The 19,471-nt window shown below is 40.4% G+C and overlaps 2 protein-coding genes across 32 annotated transcripts in view; both read left to right on the forward strand.

Moving 5' to 3' along the window:
* The window catches only part of ESRRG (estrogen related receptor gamma), a 405,552-nt gene extending 400,771 nt beyond the window's left edge, over nucleotides 1-4,781 (forward strand). For all 28 annotated transcript variants that reach the window (XM_083828186.1, XM_083828164.1, XM_083828174.1 and 25 more), the window contains one exon: nucleotides 1,082-4,781. In XM_083828186.1, coding sequence (XP_083684312.1) covers nucleotides 1,082-1,326 — 245 coding nt within the window. In that variant the 3' untranslated portion in view covers nucleotides 1,327-4,781. The remainder of the gene's footprint in view (nucleotides 1-1,081) is intronic.
* An 11,008-nt stretch (nucleotides 4,782-15,789) lies between these two features.
* The window catches only part of USH2A (usherin), a 416,419-nt gene continuing 412,737 nt past the window's right edge, over nucleotides 15,790-19,471 (forward strand). For 2 of the 4 annotated variants that reach the window (XM_083828190.1, XM_083828189.1), the window contains exon 1: nucleotides 15,799-16,987. The gene's annotated coding sequence lies outside the window, so the exon portion shown is untranslated. Of the gene's footprint in view, nucleotides 16,988-19,471 lie in introns of all 4 variants that reach the window. The other 2 variants (XM_083828188.1, XM_083828191.1) reach the window with 2 other exon arrangements.

The following is a 19,471-nucleotide window of genomic DNA, read 5'->3' on the forward strand; positions in this document are numbered from 1 at the left end:
TTTCACAAATGGCTGTCCTTCCTTACTTGCGTTCACCTCTCTTTGGACCACATTGCTTTTTCTTTGGCATTTATGATTACATAAAAGTCAGAGAAATAGGGCTGCTCGTCTGAAGTCATCTCAGCATGGTCCAGTAACTGCGTGTTCTCAGGGACATCTTCCCCTTTTGTATTTATGCTGTTTAGGGTTTTACAGTTATTTCAGTTAGATCTTTTCTTTTTATTTCACACTTCCATTGCTTTAATCTTTCTGGGTCATGTAGCAGCTTAGTTTAGTTCCTTGTGTGCATTTTGTCTGGGCTTCTCACTCAATACTTACACCACCAAAACATCTCACCTGGAAAGGTACAGGACGGGGTGCTTGCTTTGAGTGATTAAAAAAAGTTGCAAAATCCCAACAACAACAAGGTGAAGCATCCTCTGAGTGAGAGGGAGGAAAGGATTACACCTGGTAGGAAATGATAGCTTGATAGAGCAAAAGCTGCTCAGGACCATGTTAAGTGTTGCCTCTCTATATGAATATGCCTGAGGGAGAAAAACTTTGCTAAGCCTATCAGGAAATCACATCAAACCCTCTTTTCCCTTGTGTCAGTGAAGTGGTCCTAATCCTGTCATTTTTATGTAGCCATGAGCACCACCGACCAGCGGGTAATGACCACAGCTTCCAATCCCTCAGCCTCGGAGCCTGCCGCAGAAGTCTACCAAGCTTTCACATAACGGGGCAGTCATTCTTGCATCCCTGATAAAATGCGGACTTCAGCTCGTACAGCCATTTGCCCTTTGGCGCTGTAATTTCTTTGACGCAGTAACTGTAAGAGGTGGTTTATGGAGCAGCTCGGGCAACCGTTTTCCTAGTTTGAGGAGGATGAGGAGAAGGATTACTTACCCAAGAGTTAATTATACATTTGTAGCTCCACTGTGGTTCCGGATAGCGTTCTGAAGGTCAATATAGAAAAAAGTGGGTAATTATCTTCCTCCTCTGTAAAAGAGGACAGCACCAGTGAAAGAGCTGTGCAGCCACTGGGTTACCTGACTTTGTGGCACACCAAACTGAAACCTCTTGTTGCTCCTTTGTTTTGCAGACTCAATGCACATAGAGGATGTTGAGGCAGTGCAGAAACTTCAGGACGTCTTACACGAGGCTCTGCAGGATTACGAGGCCGGACAGCACATGGAAGACCCACGTCGTGCTGGCAAGATGTTGATGACTCTCCCACTTCTGAGGCAAACCTCCACCAAGGCTGTGCAGCATTTCTACAACATCAAACTGGAAGGCAAAGTCCCCATGCACAAACTTTTTTTGGAAATGCTGGAGGCCAAGGTCTGACTAAAGCATCATGGGCTTTCCCATCATGCACGTTTTAAACAAAAAAAAAAAAAAAAAAAAAAAAAAGGGAAAATAAACAGGATAATAATGGCAAAGAAACTTAGTGTTTAATTAAGGAAAAAATGACTGCACTGATATTTAGCAGCAAGACTGTGAAGCAGCTTTCAACTTTTTCTTCTGTGTCTTTCTGATGCAGTTTTTCCTTTTCCTTTTCCTTTTCTCTCTTTTCCTTTCTGTTCTTTCCTTTCCTTTTTCCTTTTCTCTTTTCCTTTGCTGCTGAACTTTTTAAAAGAGGTCTCTAATTGAAGAGAGATGGAAGCCAGGCCTGCCAAAGGATGGAAATCCATAATATGGATGCCAGTGAACTTATTATGAACCATAATGTCCCCAATGACAAAGGAATCAAAGAGAGAACCACCGTACCTAGCAGTACAGTACAACACGATGAACTGACTGAATGCAGTATTAGATTTCATAGGAGCAGTCTCTAATTAGACGACTAAGCGACGATGCATCGGCTGCTTCTTATCATTGCATTTTCCATCTAGATCAGTTACAGCCATTTGATTCCTTAATTGTTTTTTCAAGTCTTCCAGATATTTCTTAGGTTAGCTACAATGTAACTTTTTCAGGGAATAGTTTAAGCTTTATTCATTCATGCAATACTAAAGAGAAAGAAATACTGCATTTTTGTGCTGGCTTGAACAATGATGAACAATAATGAAGGACAAATGAATCCTGAAGGAAGATTTTTTTAAATGTTTTGTTTCTTCTTACTAACGGAGATTTTTTTGTACCAGCTTTACCAGTTTTCAGCCATTTATTAATGTGGGAATTTATCTTACTAAAGCAATAGTTGAAGGGAAGGTGCATATTATCACGGATGCAATTTATGTTGTGTGCCAGTCTGGTCCAAAACATCCAGTTTCTTAACATGAGCTCCAGTTTATAACTAAATGTTCACTGACTCAAAGGATTAGATTACACCTACCGTATATCTGAGTAGTCTAACATTTAAATACTCCATGTCAAGTACCAATCTATAAAGGTGTAGGAGACAGCGACTGTACAAAGGTATAGTTGCTGTGTGATTTCTAACTGCTTCAGTTGTCAATGAATGAGATACTGCCTGTTTGCAAAATTATAACCTTACACACAGGAAAACCCTCAGAACCGATAGTAGCTTAGAGGCAATAAGGCAAATGCCAATGTCTGCAAAATTAAGAAATCAGAGTAGTAGATTTCTGACCAAATTCAACAATTTAACACTTCTATACCTTATTTATTGATTTAGATTTTATTTTGTAAATTGCAATTGTTAACAAGTAGCTAAACCAGTATATGTGCTTTTCAACCAGTATTGTCACAGCATGAAAGTCAGTCAGTTTCAAGACTGTTAAGAGGTGTAATCTAATGTATAAACCAATTAGATGCCCCCAGAAAACTACAGTCGCTAAATAACCAATAAACAATAACCTCCATCAAATGCTATACCAATGTACCAGTGTTAGTAGCTGCTCCCTGTACTATGTGAACATCCTTATTCTATGTACACAGATGTAATTAAAATTGTAATCCTAACAAACAAAAGAAATGTAGTTCAGCTTTTCAATGTTTCATGTTTGCTGTGCTTTTCTGAATTTTTATGTTGCATTCAAAGACTGTTGTCTTGTTCTTCTTGTGGTGTTTGGATTCTTGTGGTGTGTGCTTATAGACACAGGGTAGAATTAGAGACAATATTGGATGTACAATTCCTCAGGAGATTACAGTAGTATATTCTATTCCTTACCGGTAATAAGGTTCTTCCTAGTAATAATTAAGAGATCGAAACTCCAAACAAATACTCGTTATGATCAGATACACGTCGAAATCATAATATTTTCAAAACAAGGGATAATTTCTGTAACAGTTTATTATAGAATACCAATGTATAGCTTAGAAATAAAACTTTGAATATTTCAAGATTATAGATAAGTCTAATTTTTAAATGCTGTAAATATAGCTTTTATTCAATCATCTCTCAGATGTTGTTATTAACTCGCTCTGTGTTGTTGCAAAACTTTTTTGGTGCGGACAAGTTTCCAAAACTATTGCTACGTTGTGTGCTTTAAACAAAATAACAATGGGTTGATGGTCCATCAGCCTTGTGCTAGAAAAAAAAAAAAAAAAGTGTATCTATCATTAGCTATATGGGACTATATTGTAGATTGTGTTTTCTCAGTAGAGAAGTGACTGTAGTGTGATTCTAGATAAATCATCATTAGCAATTCATTCAGATGGTCAATAACTTGAAATTTATAGCTGTGATAGGAGTTCAGAAATTGGCACATCCCTTTTTAAAAAATGTCAAAAAAAAATACAACTCCTGGGAAAAAGGTGCTGATTCTATAAGATTATTTATATATGTAAGAGTGCAAAAAAAAAGTTTATTTTCCAGAAAGTTTGTGCAGGGTTTAAGTTGCTACTGTTCAAGTACACTATATATATATAAATATATAATATAAATATTGTTTTTGCTGTATCACATTAAAGAACTTGGGCTTCAGGGTCAAAAGCCAATTGACTAGAAATATACAAAAAAAAAAAAAGATGTGTTAAAGGCACACGGTGCAAATTTTAGTTTTCATTTTCAGTAATTTTTTGGAGCTGCAAAAGAACAAGTATCTCAAGACTGTAAAAGCATTACCTGAAATATAGCTAAAAGAACTGCACGGGCTTTATAATATTGTTCATCTTAAACCTTGCTGGAGAAGAGTTCTTTCAAGACCACTTACTTAATGTGAAGTGTTGGGAAAATTTCAAAGGGTGTATGTTTTAGCCATAACAATTTAATTTCTATTTTTGCTTCATTTTTTAATTTTTTCTTATTTAAAGCAATATGATTGTGTAACTCCCAGAAGTTACACATTTGTTTCAATCAGATCAGATTGTTGTATTTATTCCACTATTTTGCATTTAAATGATAACATAAAAAGATATAAAAAATTAAAACTGCTATTTTTCTTATAGAAGAGAAAATGGGTGTTGGTGATTGTATTTTAATTATTTAAGCGTCTCTGTTTACCTGCCTAGGAAAACATTTTATGGCAGTCTTATCGTGCAAAGATCGCAAAAGGACAAAAAAAAAATTAAACTGCTTATAATAATCCAGGAGTTGCATAATAGCCAGTAGTTAAAAAGCGAAACAAAACAAAAAATAAAAACAAACATGTCTATAGCTGTAGATGGGCTTCACATCTGTATAGCAATCAACTGTATATTTTTGTGATGTGTATCATACCGTGTGCTCCAACCAATGTCCATTTGTGTAAATGTATTTATTTTATATTGTATATATTGTTAAATGCAAAAAGGAGATATGATTCTGTAACTCCAATCAGTTCAGATGTGTAACTCAAATTATTATGCCTTTCAGGATGATGGTAGAGCAATATTAAACAAGCTTCCACTTTTGATTGCTTTTATTTTATTTTTTGTGTTGTGGGGTTTTTTTGGTTTTATTTTCTTTTTCTAAGAAGGAGACAAACCAATTAGCATTACCTTTTGTTACTTCCATTCAAAGAGTAGCAAGCATTACCCCTCTTCCCTCGAAGTACAATATGAGTGTAAATAAATGCTATATAAAGCCTTGTCAGAATGAATTCCGGGGTGGTACAAGACATTTTGCATATTTAAGAGTATGCAAAATGTCTCATAGCACATTAGAATTCAGGCTGACAGGCCTTTATATAGCACTTATTTAATCTTAAAGCATCTTCACATCAACCTGCATTACTCAAAATCATTGCCTCTCTGTCAATGTCATAAAAGAAAACTTTCCCACTATTTTAAGATCACATTAATATCATCTGGAGGTACTTATTTGCTTTCTCATCAACAACCGAGTCTATCATTCATTTCCTACCGTAGGAGATTCCTTTTGTGTGTTCAGGTAATAAAAAGAAAAAAGAAATCTGTATCAATTTGATCCAGCTTTTCTGAATGGAAGTAAACAGCCACAGGAGCGATAATATAGATTGGTGTTAATGAAGAGCACCGATAAGTCTTCAAGATCCAAATGGTTCAAATCCGACAGTAAGTGGCCTCGCAGCCTCTTGCATCCGAAAGGCTGCAGCCCCGATTGCTTGGGGTCAGCCCGCGCTGCCTGTGGACCCTTCTGGAACCATCACAGAAGTGCTAATGTGTGCTTTTCTTGCTTTTTAGCTTGTCTTGATAGTATTTTGTCATTGTGTGTGCCAACATATTTCTCACCTTCGCTGCTGGCCATTCTCTGGAGATTTTGGCCGATGACACAAAGGCTACCGAGCAGCGTGACACCTGGGGACAGGAGCTACCAGGGGCTCTTTGCGCGTCGCGGGCTTCTGGTACTAAAATGGATCCCCTCGGAATGGGAGGGGATCGCTTTACTGCTGTTAGGACCATCTATATTTTAACTGTACTTAATAATTAGGGGTTTTCAGTAAAAGGAGCAGCAGAACAATGGGAAGTTTAAGGACTCTTCAAAGGAAGATGTTAGTGTTGACAGTGGTGCCTGCATGCGTACACTGGCATTCGTGCATACACACACAGCGCACAGAACTGCTTTTCACCCCTCTTCAGTGTTCTGATTTGGAACTATTGCAAAGTAGCTCTTCAAAGGAAAACTAATACTGCACCATGCCTTAAGAGTGAAAAAAGGGGTGTTACAATTTCTCACGCACCAAGGGGAAAGAAAAACACTTGTCAACAGCGGTGCTTAGTCTTCCTCAGCACAGGATTGCACCTACTCGCTGGTGAAATGTTTTCACATACAATTTAAAAAATCTTAATTAGCATTTCTGTACCACTTTTTATCAGGGGCTTACGCAGCACTGTACTATCATAAATCTAACATTACAGAAGAGAAAATACAGGAGGGAAAATACAGGGAACAGTGAAATACAGCGACTTCGAGGGATGCAAGTCTGCGGAGTTGATTGGGTTGTAGGTTGTGGGTTTTTATTATTATTATTGTTATTATTTTTCCTTTTTTATATTTTTTTTTCTTTTAAAACCTTGCCCTGTCTTTGCAGCAAAGCCAGGAAGTGGATAGAAACCCAATGGAAGTGTTTAGGTAGGCAGAAACGTTTTGCTAGGTATCTGTGGGGAATTTGGCTAGGAGCACAAACGTCTCTAAACTATGAAAATTGCTACGAAATCTTGAAAGCAAAGAAAGGGCTTGGGGCAGTGGCATTAGTAGCTCAACCAGCATGTGCTGCTTCCGCTTGCTATCCAGCGCTAAAGACTTAAAGCGCGGCTGCAGCAAGGCCACTTTACTAAAATACGGAGACTGGCAAACCGGCAGTGCTCCCGTGGTGGCTATGGCTCATCTCAGCAAAAACGAGATTTTGACTGACACAGTCTGCATGCCCACCCCCCTGCCCAAATAAGACACGCCAGCCCCGTGTGGAAGCATGGCTTTGCCACCGCGGCAGTCAGGTTGACGGGTGTCTGTCCCTGTCCCCACGTCAGGCTGGCCGCCGAGCGCTCCTCTCCTCCCACGCTGTTACCCTGGCACCGTCTGCATGCGCAAGCTGGCCAATGCCGTCAATATTGATGCAAAAGGAAACCGTGCCACGTGCCGAGGTGGCTACTAGATGGCACGGGATTTCTGAGGGGTTCTAAGTGTTCTTTGGAGCTTCGCATCCAAGAAATCACTTCTCTTGACTTGATCTGGGCTTTTTCGTTCGGGTGGTTGTTTCATTGACCTTGTGGGTTTGCAGTGCAAAAGGGTCTGGCAAGCACCAATAAAAAGTAGTCTGTGGTGGTCTCTCCTTTCTTAGAGATGGAAAAGGAACAAAAATCCTGCAGCAATCAATGCTATTACATGTGCAGTTACGTGGGCTTCTTAATACACAATGCCAATGCTGCTGCAATGCAAATAGAAGTTAACCATGAAAAAAAACAAAGTCAAAAAAAAAAGACGGATTTGGATAACCAAGATAGGAATATTGCCCTTAGAGGTACAAGCTCCCATGCTGTAGCACTATAAATGTCCTCCTGTGGGATCACCTGGCAATACCCTACTGGGAAAAAAACAAACAAACAAAAAAAAAAACAGGCTCATTCAGCAGAAAGCATGTCCTTTTTTCTTTTCCTTTTCCTTTTTTTCTTCTTTTTCTATCTTTTCCTCTTTTCCTTTTCCTCTTTTTCCTCTTCCTTTTCCTTTTTTCTCATTTTGTTTTGGTTTTGACCATTACTTATCCTGGCTTCTGCCCTAAACTGAAGAAAGGAAGAAAAGGAAAGCCTTCATCTGTTTTCTGAATTCTGAATTTAGTTTTTCTGCAGAGGCTGTTCATTCTCCTTAACAGATTTTTTTTTCTTGCACTACCCCTTTACTTTGCATTTTGTCTTTCTAGTGTAATGTAGGTCTCTGATTTCACAAGGCACTTTGTTAATTACTATATCCTTCGTTATACAGCCTGGCTGCAGTATCTGCATTACAAGGAGTGTGTTTTTCCTGTCTGATAAGCTGCTGATTCTGTGTATATAGATTGTTTCTCCTCTAGCATACAATTCACAAACTTCCTCCTTGAGGCTGTGCTATATAAAACAAACAAACAAACAAACAAACAAAAAACCTAAGCACAGGAAAGAATATGGGTACATTTACTTTCTCTTAACAGTTTTTATTCATAAGTGTTCAAAAGTGTTTGCGTTGATGCATCCTGACTGTGCTAATTGTTACCGTTTTGTTAAGATTAAAAGCCATTCTTCCTTAGTGTTCAAATTCTCAAGGCCAGTTTCTTACAATCTCTGTTAATATAAAAAAGCAAGTGGTGGTAGATTGATTACACGCAGGATCTTATTATTAAACAGAACAGAAAAGAAAGGAATTTCAAAATATAATCCTCCGTTCCCAGGAGTATTTGTCTTGTTCTCCATGAAGTTAAAGGTCTGAAATAATGTGCCCATCAGGAGCTCAATGTTGCATGTCCATGCCAGTTGGTCCAAGGGCTTGTTATGATGGTAATGACCTGCTGAAACGTGAGCTTTGATGGCAACAATACAATTGCTACCAGCTCACCCGCTGGGAGAAATATTTTATTATTGTCAAATGCCCTCCGCAGAGATTTGTTTTGCCTGTTCCTGTTTAAATTAAATTCAGAGCAGAACTGCATTATTATTTCTCTAGAGTATATTTGAAATAAACAACTAGTCTCCAAATTTAGGATTCCTGGTTAGTTTAAATTTTCTTATTAGCAGAAAAATTACAATAGGTGACAACATAGCTGCAGGAATATTATTATGGCAGCCATACAAGAGATTTACACACTGAGAGCATGGCCTAAAAGCACAAGAACTCCCTTCTACTTTACAAATGCCAGCCAAATTAATAATTAACTGTGCCATAAATTCTACAGCCTTAAAGAATGATGTCAATGCTTTTCTGTGTCACACTAGAGGAATTTTGTCATAAGACTAAGCGGGGTTCTTTATAAAGAGTGTTACTTAGATGTAGAAAGCAGACCCAGAAAACAGACCTTGCCACTCTGCATTACAGCAGCTCAGTGAACAAGTGACAGCAGGACTTCAGAGTCATTTACTGCTGCTTTCTCAAGGCAAAACTACGTCCTTACGCCTGTGAAACGGAGCAAATTTTGTTACACATTAAATGGGCCAGATTATCTCTTCCACGAGCTAAATAGACAACACTAAATCCCAGCTCATGTAATTTCCTTCAAAATTGTTCTGCTCAGGCTGGGTGTTCCCAGGAGCGCCACCAGCAGAATTATCCGGCGATTCAGCCGTACTTACACTGGCAGATGTCTGAGATTTAAGGCAGTCCCGAAGCCTTAGCACAAATCCCGTACCTCTCTGCTGCCTCGTGGCCTCGTCTCGCTCATCAGCCGCTGCCCGCTGCTGAGCAGCCGGCACTGTGGCCTGCTTTGATGAAAATGATTTTATCTGGTGAGGCACTTCAGCACAGGACAGGCATCTTAGCACGGGCAAGGTGGGCTCCGCAAGCTGCTGGATAGAGGGCAGGCCATCCGCCTGCTCCAAAATGCCAGCCTGCTACTAGAGGAGTTACCAAATTCCTGGAGAGGGAGGGCTGCTGACAGGGAGGCGAGGGCTGGGGGATGCCTCCCCTCGCAACGATTCCCCTTCTGCTTTGCAAATCGCACTCCTAACACTCTCCAGTTTAAGCTACCATACTCTGATTTCACAGCTTCATTGTGAAGGTCCACAAGGTGAGGGCTGGCTGTCGGAGGAAGTCAGTGGCGGCACACATATTGGGCTGCGAGGGCATCACGCCAGTACCAGAAGTCAATGGGGCTCCTGTGTGGTTCTGAAAGGAAAGCCTGCATAACACCCTCGGTAGTTTCCCACTTTACTGCTGCCCCTAATTAAATGATAATAATAAACCCACAACAACTGGATCTGCAGGCCAGTGAAAATCTCATATATCTCAAATATCATGAAACAGAAGGGCTTCGGCCTTCCCTACGGCCTGCTGGCTTCCTGCTGCAGGACTTGCCCGGTACACAGGTTGCTCTCCTTACCCTCCCCTGAACTTTCACCTAATGTTTTCTCCTTTCCCACATAACGAAAATGTGTTAATGAAGCAAATGTCTGCAGCCCATGGCAGCTGAGCCATACAACTAAGCTGCAGACATGGTCCGTCTTCCTGAGGTGCCCTTTGGGCCCCAGCCCCTGCCCACAGCTTCCACCACAGCTCACTCCCTCCAGGCTGCCCCATTCTGCTGCCACACCTCCACATACTCATACAGTGGTTTCCCGTGACCACAAAAGAAGTGCTGAGCGAGAACTAACCCCCTGCCCAGCCTCCTCTCACTCTTCTTCCCTGAAGGGTCAGAACTGCACCACCAAAGCTGTCCTGAAAACATGAAGTGACCAGAAAAATCATGTAGCCATTTCCAGTGGAGAGCTCTCTGCTCCTTGCATTTGGGACCTGATTCTGAGAAGAAATTGCCCAATCTTTACTGGATTTAAAGGGGAAAAATTATGCATTTCCTTCCAGGACTTGTGCTTTTACGAACCTGCTGTAAGGCACAGAGGGGCAGCGCAGGACAGATGCAGGCTGAAAGCCCTTGGCTCGCAGGGACTCTGAGCTCAGGGCCCCAGCCCAGGCTTTTGCTTCCACTTGAAAAAAATATTTACAGTAGCAGCATAAATTTTACTGGGGCTGGCCCTAAGGATACTCTCAAATAGAGGTTATATGTGTCCCTAGCATTATCGCGAGTGGTAGTTGGACAAGGCAGATTGTAATCTCAGGCTTGGTGGTGGGCATTGCAATCCAGAGCAGCCTCACTAGAAATGCAGAAACCAGGCCTGCTTGTTAATAAAGAAAAAGGCAGGGCATCCAATACAACCTGATTCTTGTTATGGAAAAACCTAGAAGCTGCATTACCAAATTCTTCCTACCTTACCTGGAAAACAGAGAAAAAAAAAAAAAGTAAAAACACTGTAACGTAGTCTCACTAGACACTTGTTTCTTGTTTTTAATCCCTTCTGTCTGGCTGTCACTGCCCCTGGCAGTTGTACATTCCTCCAGAAGACTGAGATCAGCCACATCCTGCTGCGTCCTGGCTTGCCTCCTTTTCTCTGCACAAGGCACCCTAAAAGCTATGGCACAAGCCTTGTACAACTGCGGCTGCTTCCACAGCGTTTAAATCTGCGAGGTACAACACAAATAGCTTACAGCAGCACCAGGGACCTGGCTGGGAGTGTTTTCTGCTGAGAAGCATGGGGCAAAGGAACACAAAATCATTTTAATCAGTCTCTGTCTTGCTCTGGTTTGGTTACATGAGCTTGGACAGGACAGCTACCAGCTCTTTTCCATCCATAGGGTGGAGGTAAGCTCCCACATCCCACTAGTACTGTGGGAAATGTTGAATCAGTCCAAGTGGTTAGAGAGCACTTGGTATTTCTGTGTATCCCACTCCTTACAGATGGGTAACAGAAAAAGTTGTGGGAGGGCATTAGTGGCTTCTTGAGGCCAATGCCACACATTGTAAGGGAACAAAAAAGGATTACAGAAAACTACAACACTGTGCTGGTTTTGCTTTGTATCTCAGACTGGAGTAAAATGAACAAGTTCTTTTTTTTTTTTTTCTTTTTTTTTTTGATGACTCTTTGTCCTCTGCCTTTTATATCTTACATGCTGACTATGGCCACAAAAAAAAAAAAAAAAAGTCTTTGATATATTTGTGATTGTGGTACATTGATGGATTTCAGGCAAATTGTTAAGATGGGCTTTGATAATGCTGTAAGACATAAACGTGCCTATACTTGCAATATGTGAGGTTTTACATAGTTCCTACATTGATTCCCTTGCTCCTTTGTCACCTAGACACAGAGACCCACTCGCAAGGTGACCATGACGAAAGGGTACAATGGAGAGGGGGGATCCCTTCCCCCTCCTTCCCTTGCTCCTTTACATTGACCAAATGTCTTTCTAAATGACTTGCTGAGCCAGGCTATTCTTATATCTTACATATAAATGGACTCTGTCTTACAACCAGAAGATTCAGGGGAAAAAAATTTCAGCTCCCAAAGTGAAAAGATTAAGGTCAGTCACTTTACACTACAAAACCTTTTCACAAGAGCAGCATAACAAAAGGATCTGCAGGCCTATCTGCAACATGGTTTATAGCTCCAAGAAAATCAGGAGATGCTATGACATCCTTTTAGAGGACTATGCCACTATTTTATAGACTTACAGCAGAAACAGCTGGGAAGAGGAAGGTGATATTAAGTGCAAAGCTAACTTGTTTCTCTACTTAGATTTACTCATGGGTCCTTTTTATGGGAAGAACATCCACAATGGAGTTGAGCATGTGTGATTCACAGAAAACACATCACGTTTGGATCACATTGGGTCACACGCTAGTGAATGTAATGGTGCCTGGTAACCAAATCACTATGATGGGTTGCTCTTATGCTTTACTTCTCTTTGTTTATTCCATCAGTGTTTAAAAGCAGGTGGCAGGAGCCCCGTGACTGAATACCTATGAAGCACAAGATCCTTGGATTGAGGCAGTTTAGAAGTTCTGTTCACAAAGTCAAATGATCTTAACAGATGTTCCAGCTTAAAAATAAATTATTTTTATTTGGCACTGTGGGCCAGCCAAATTGCACTTATTTCAGTAGAGTTCATTTTGGCAAAGGAATGAGAAACAGGAAAGACTTCCCAAATGCATAAAAAATCAATTTTAAATTTAAAGACCGTGACAACAGCAAGGGGGGTCTGGGGTAGAGGTTGGCTAATATAAACAGATTTACAGTGGCCAGAAGGGGCAGCAAATAGTAGTCATCAAGCATGCCCAAAGATCCGGAAGAATCTGAATGTGAGACAGTCATGGCCATGTTGGAAGAGGAAGGCAAAATCTGCAGAGAGGAAAAGAGATCTGTAAATGAGAGAAAATGCAGCTGTGCAGAGAGAAAGCCAAATGTGGACAGAAAGAGAGAAGGAATACATGTAGAAATACAGAACTCATCAGGCAAAGAGGATAAAAATGCCGAGTTGTCCTTTTGTTACATCCATTTTATAACAGCCTAACCGTCTTGGAGTCAATACAGTTACATTCATTTATTATTTTATTATTATTTCTAAGTCAGCACAGAACAAGGGCTGAGCTCACAAGGCTACAGAGGCAGCAGGCATCTACTGTGACAAAGAGGCAATGTAACAGAAGAACAAGGACCTTGCTCTTTCATTTTGTGATTGAGTGCCAGCTCTACCCAGCAGATCGCCGTGCGGCTGAACACTTTGTCTGAGTGGCAGGGTGCCCTGGGGGGGCGTGGAGAGCTGCAGTGCCCTGGCTCCCATTTTCCCCTTCAACACTGCCCTGAGTGAAGGCTGGTGTGAGCTGGGCTGCCTCTAGAGGTGGCCGGGCTGCCTGGGCCCTGACTCGCACCTGCACACAGCTGAGGCTGCCAGGGGCTGCCCAGTTCGCCCTCAGCTATGAGTGGTGCCCCATGACAAGTAGGCCTGGTTAGGAGGAGCTAATCCCTGTGTATTTGAGGTGGAAATTGCAGAGCTAGTCCTTTCCTAGAGTGAGTTGGCTTTGTGATGGAGCTTGTATGCGAGCTCTGGTCAGGGCCGAAACAGCTCCTTCTGTCCTGCCTTGGCCAGGCGATGTTGAAGAGGAGTATGTGTGTTAGGAGGAGCCACTCCTGAGGTGTCAGGTTGGTGGGTTGTTTTAAATGTGTTTAAAAGCCTGGGCACACTGAAGCCAGTGTGGCTTATCACTCTTTGGACTGCGAAGGTGATGAAGCACTTCATAAGCATGTACAATTAAAGCACCCCTGATCTGAAGGGCTTGGAAACTGAAATACGGCATGGAGGGTAAGATATAATTAAGGAATAACATGATGGGAGGGTACAAATAATAGCGAGAGGACCCTGCTCGGGTTGCTGTGTACCAGGCAAGTGCTGAATCAAGCTTGAGGGCTTCCTATAAGCTGAGAACAACAAAGCTTCATCCTGGTCAGCATGCAAACTGTTCTTTGCACTTTGTCAGCTGATGTTGAGCCATGTGAAGGCAGGCTGAACTTTTATGTTCTGCTTTCTATCTGAGGAGCTATTTTTGGAATCTAATTACCACTGTTTAGGGAGTCAGGTTAATATATATTTGTGGGACACAGGATTAGAAAGCAGAAGGCCTCAGTTTGTTGGAAATCAATTTTAATATCCCTATGGCTGTGGTAGCATAAGGGTCAATATAACATACGTGTCTTATTTTACAATTAAGCTTCTATTTTACAATTAAGCTCCTTGATTTACTACACCCATGACACTTGAACTAGAAGAACTAGTGAGGAGCTTCATTTTTAGAGAAAAGGGAAGAAACAAAGATGCTATTTAGAAACCACTCCTAACCATAATTTCTTATTTCTCTGAATTTGTTATATGAATTCACTAAAATGTAAACATACATCTGTTCCTGAAAGAAAGCCATTTGAATGAAGAACAGTTCTACTGTTTTGGGCTTTTCTTTGCATTTTATGCTTATGGAAAGGGAGGAATGCCAGTGTTATTTCAGTGCAATGCTTACTGGCTTTTGACTCTTTAGAACATCAGCCCTCCAACTGGAGGGATCAATCTTTGCATTGGGCTGAGGCATACCTCTTGGGGTGAGCATAAGGAAACCTTAAATAGGAAAAGCTTTCCTCTGTGTTTCTGCACAAAGCTCCCTCCTACTTTCCAAGTGTATGGAAAGAAAAACACTGCCATGCTTTATCCAGAGGAGATAGCTAGGTATGGCCAAAGTCTCTGGATTGGTGTCCTATGTGATGATCAGTTTGTAACACCTTCTCTTTCTCCCTTAAACTCTGAGTAGGAACACTCTTCTGTACACAAAAATAACCAGAAAAAAATATCATAAACCATCTATATTTCATTTTATGTGTTTAAAAAAAAAATGATTTTTAAAGGCACGGTATTTGCAGCTGGCTTTTAGTTGTCACTTGTTCAGGAGAAACACCTGTGAGCAGGACAGCAAGCATTCAGGTGCTCTCTAAATAGCCTTGAGCGGAAGAGCTGGGGTATCGAGGGTGCATATTTGTGGTGCTACAAGGACCATTAGGCCCTCTTTGGGGAGGGGAATTTTGTCTATGGAAAGGTGAGCTGGTGGGGATGGACAGAATAAGTAGATTTAATAGGTTGAGCTGGGCAGATCTGGCATTGCTGGGGCCTGAACCATAATTATTTTGTGGAGCGCAGAAGAGGGAAGATGATATGTTTCTCCAGGGAACTAAGAAAGACCAGATCATGGAAGGTGTGTGTCTATGGATGAGTGGAAGCACCTCGAGCAAACGTGAAATAAGCAGTGTTTCAGCTGCGAAGTTTGCTACCTGCTGTTAGCAAACAGGTTATGCTGAGAATAAAGACATTTTGATCAGGTTCTCCCATGGCTGTTCATAGCCCTCTGTAATGGCCTCAACTTGAACAAGAAGTGAAAGGGAAACCCATGTGCAAGCAGATGAAGGCAATGCAGGTCAGGGGCTTCAGGCAGTAGCAATGATGAGTTCCCCTGTTCCTGGGAGTGGTTTTGTGGCGACATTTCACTCCAGGTCTTCTAGGCACTGTGTTCCTTGTAATTTGCTTTAGTCTCTGGCTTTCTCTGGAGACTGCAACATGGGTATTCATCTTTTTTTAATTTCTTCTGAACTGATATGCACTAACTACTGCCCAAGATGGTGTTTTCTTAGCAAGTACACGTGCCATTTTAACACTGGCTAAATGAGAAAAAATATATTGTAAAATGTTTTTAATTTTATGAACACATTAAACCAAAGTAATTTTGAAACAGTCTTAGTAAACAAACCAAGTTGAACTAATCTGCAGAGATTAATTTTGTTCTCTAGCCCCTGTCTATGGGGCAGCAATCTTGCCATGCTTATTGATTATCAGACAAGACTACTAATCCCCTTATGGTCATTAAGTGTACTTAATTAAAGAGCAGTTAGCAAGCTTCTCTTTACCAAGTTAATATTGGCTGCTAAAAGTGATTTGTACATTACCAATGTGGTAGCCATTAATCTAAAAGTCAATTTGTCATTTATATTTTCCCCAAACAAATACATTCACTAGGCCACAAAGGCTAGAAAGCATTCAACATCTGCTCTTGCAGTGTATGTAAGAATCAAACTTGGCTGCCTTAAACTATAAGGCTTAAGACAGTGCCAGTTTCCATCTACTCTCATAAGCCAGTGTCCCCCCACTGGCAGGGGGAACAGAAGAGGGTAGAAATCTTGGAAATACTTCTGACAAGTTTCATTATATTTAACAGCCAGAAGGAAAAGCTCAAATTACTGTCTTCTCTGACAGGAAGTGTGAAGCTCTGCGTTGATTTCTTTGGCTTGTTGACTGGCAATTGGTGGGCAAGATGTTTCAGAGAAACTGCCTGTAAAAGCCAAGGAAGGAGGCTGAAGTTATGGTCAGGGTGACTTAAGAGATATGGAAGGGCAAGTGAGGGATATTGATGAGAAAGGAGGGCAGGGGGATGCTTTTCTGTAGAAGTCTGGGTTTCGTTTTTCTGTATGAGAACTGATTTTTCCTTATTCTACATAAATGTGAGGATGTTCAATTTTTAATATGATACTTCAAGGTTAAATGTATAATGAAATACATAATGCTTTCTGGTTCTTACTGCATAGATAATGTTTTGTGCTGTGTAAGACTGAGCCTTCGATATAGATATTCTGCTACCAGAAACCTATTGCTACAATTAAAGCAAAAATTCTTCAGCAAAATACCACGCACCTGTCACATACTCTCTTGTATAGGCTTGCATTTGGTCTTAAATTAGATATGTATCTAGCAAATTATGAACCTCAGCTGAGCACCTCTTAGGGGGCAGTGGAGGATGAGTGTCCCATTGGGGATGAGAGTGTAGGGGTGGGGAGGGTGATGGTCTTTTCTAACAGAATAGTTACTCCTGAGCACACCCAGCTGAGCTCTGCTAGGAGGCCTCAGCAGTGCTTATTGGTTCTGCTCTTCTAGAAAATCACCAGCTGGTGAGGAAAGAAGTTGCTTTCCCTGTTTTGATCTGAGTAGGTAGCTCTCCAAGAGTGGAAACTTAAGTTCAGGGATCTGGGAAAGATTCAAGGTAGAGTACTCACCTGTAGAGTATTTAGACTTGGAAAAGTTGCAAGGATACAATGTCAGTCAAAGGTATTGTTTTAGCCCATATTAAGGATCACTTATTTGTCTCCAATATTTTATTTTCTGCTGTATCTGAGATATAAATCTTTGACAAAGGTAGACCCAATGATGCAACTTTCTTTTCCCATTAAGAAAGGGATTCTATACTTGCCAATGGGATAAAATATTCATTTTGAACTCTAGATGCAAATATATCTGTAAGCCAGGATAAAACACTATCTGTCTTGATCATACAGCCAGTGTCATTCTGGGATAACACTTGCATTTGAGAACTTATATATAATATATTTTTGTTTTACTAATCAAGCCTGTTTAGAAAGCTAGCAGGCACCTTGACTTATGGTGAAGGTCTGTCTTTTGTAGAAGTACTGACTTCAGTGTTTTGCCTGCTCAGATATGTCAATGGAGCTTAATGTGGTGCTTGGGAAGTTATTTTGCTTTTTTTTTATTATTTTTTTTTTAAAAAAAGTCAAGGTGTAACTGCACACAGCTAAGAAAATGAAGGGTGGGAACAAAAGTAAAGAGGGGAGAAAATTGAAGGAACTGTGGTACTTTCATGCTGGTACTATTGCTGAGAAAATATATATATATGGGACTCTTTGGACATGGTGTGTGTGAAGTAATGTGCTTCTGCCTGGGAAAAGAAGCACATTGTTTACTATTTAATACAAGCTTAAGAACACAGCTTTGATTTTTTTCGTTGTTCTTAAGTTCAAGCACATTAGGAAACTGTATAATTATATTGTGTATAGAGGAAAAGAAGAATACCTTGAGTTATAAGGCTTTTCTCACAAGAGAAAGCTGACTAAGGGTCAAACTAGTATCTCACCTGAAAAATCCTTTAGTTCCCAGTAGGATGCCACTGAGAGGTTTCTCACAGGATTTCAGCAATGGGCTTGGGGCTCAGCTGGAGCACCTGTGCAGTCATCTGAATTGTGAATATGTATATACCATTAAGCATGGCCCCCCTCCCCAAACTGCATTTAATTTGGATATTTCCAAGCAGCTTATCTGCTAAAAATCTTTTAATATTCTATTTATTTATTTAATATTGTTGCTTGGGCTGCTCATATAATCAGATAAAGGTCATTAAACCAAATTTATGATTAAATAGGATGAAACTATTTATTCTCTTTACTCACCATATTAATATTATAGCTTATGCTGACTAGATTTTGATATTTCAAATGAAGTTACTATATTTTTCAAATCATAATGATATGAGAAAGCTGTATTATCTCATTGTGAGGATTACTTGCTGCTACCTTATCTGCTGTAGCGTCTGCACATATTGGCCTTCAGATTTCCTCATGATGTTAGCTGCTAAGTGTGGATGCTCGTCTCCCATCTGGTGATTAACCTCTGCATAATTTTATTTTGCTGTTTTATTCCTTAAGTCATTATTCAGGATTTAAGGTACTGTTTCATATGTTAGTCAGGCATTGTGTTTTCAGGTTGTCTTGCAAACCAAAGTATCAAGTGTCTTCTTCGATTGCAGCCGGCTTGTGCTGAGTGTCACTATATAAAACAACTGCCTTATGGTTCTGGTATGCCTTAGTGGATGAGTATTCTTTCAAATATATATATATATATTTCACCAAAATGTCGTTGACTTGTACATCTATTTGAAAGCTAACAATAGATCTCCTGCAAGATTTTTGTTTTGGGAAAAATGTATCTGAAGCACGTACTGTATATGCCAACTTGGAAGAGGCTATCTTAATGCAGAGTGCATCTTGCCTCTGCTTTTGTTTTAAAAGCTCTGTGGTATTTGAGGGTTTTCAAAAGCAAGCTTCCGGTAGCTCGAGCTGCTACTTTTGCTAAGCTTTTTTCTCCTTTTAATTGTCTGTGACCTTGTCTTTAGAAAGGTTTAATTAGAAGCTCATAATGACCACAGCCAATTTGATGGGCTTTGTGTAAATGCAGACGGCAAAAAAGGAAGCTGAGTTCCTCAGACAGTTCCTATTGTTGCAGATAGCTGGCCAGCCAACTCCAATTTCTCTAAGATATGTAACAGACCTGAACTGATTCATGTGTGGTAAAGCTCAAGATCTAGAAGAGAACTGATAACATGACCAATCTACATGCAAACAAAGTCCTCTTAGAAGGGTGTGGGTGCTGAGATGGAGTCTCCTGGTGTCTGACTGGTCACTGCACAAAGGCTGAATACATCTGGTTCCAGCAGCAAATTAAAAACATGGAGGAAAAAAAAAAAACCAAAACCAAACAAAAACAATGTTTTGATAGTCTAGTTGAAAGATTGCTAAGTAGTTAAGAAGCAGAAGCATAACTAGATTTTTAAAAATAATTTATCCACACTGACTTTTTATGCTGAAAATTTCTAGTAACTTAATTTACAGTTCTTTATAAGAACTTTCTTGACTTCTTCCATATAAAAATGGGACAGTTTTCTCCACATTGCTGACTCCTGTCTTCACCCTTATATTTCTCCAGTTTTATCTGAGTTTCCCTTTCTCTCAACAGCTGGCCTCA

This window comes from Anser anser, assembly GCF_964211835.1.
Source record: "Anser anser genome assembly, chromosome: 3".
Taxonomy (NCBI): domain Eukaryota; kingdom Metazoa; phylum Chordata; class Aves; order Anseriformes; family Anatidae; genus Anser; species Anser anser.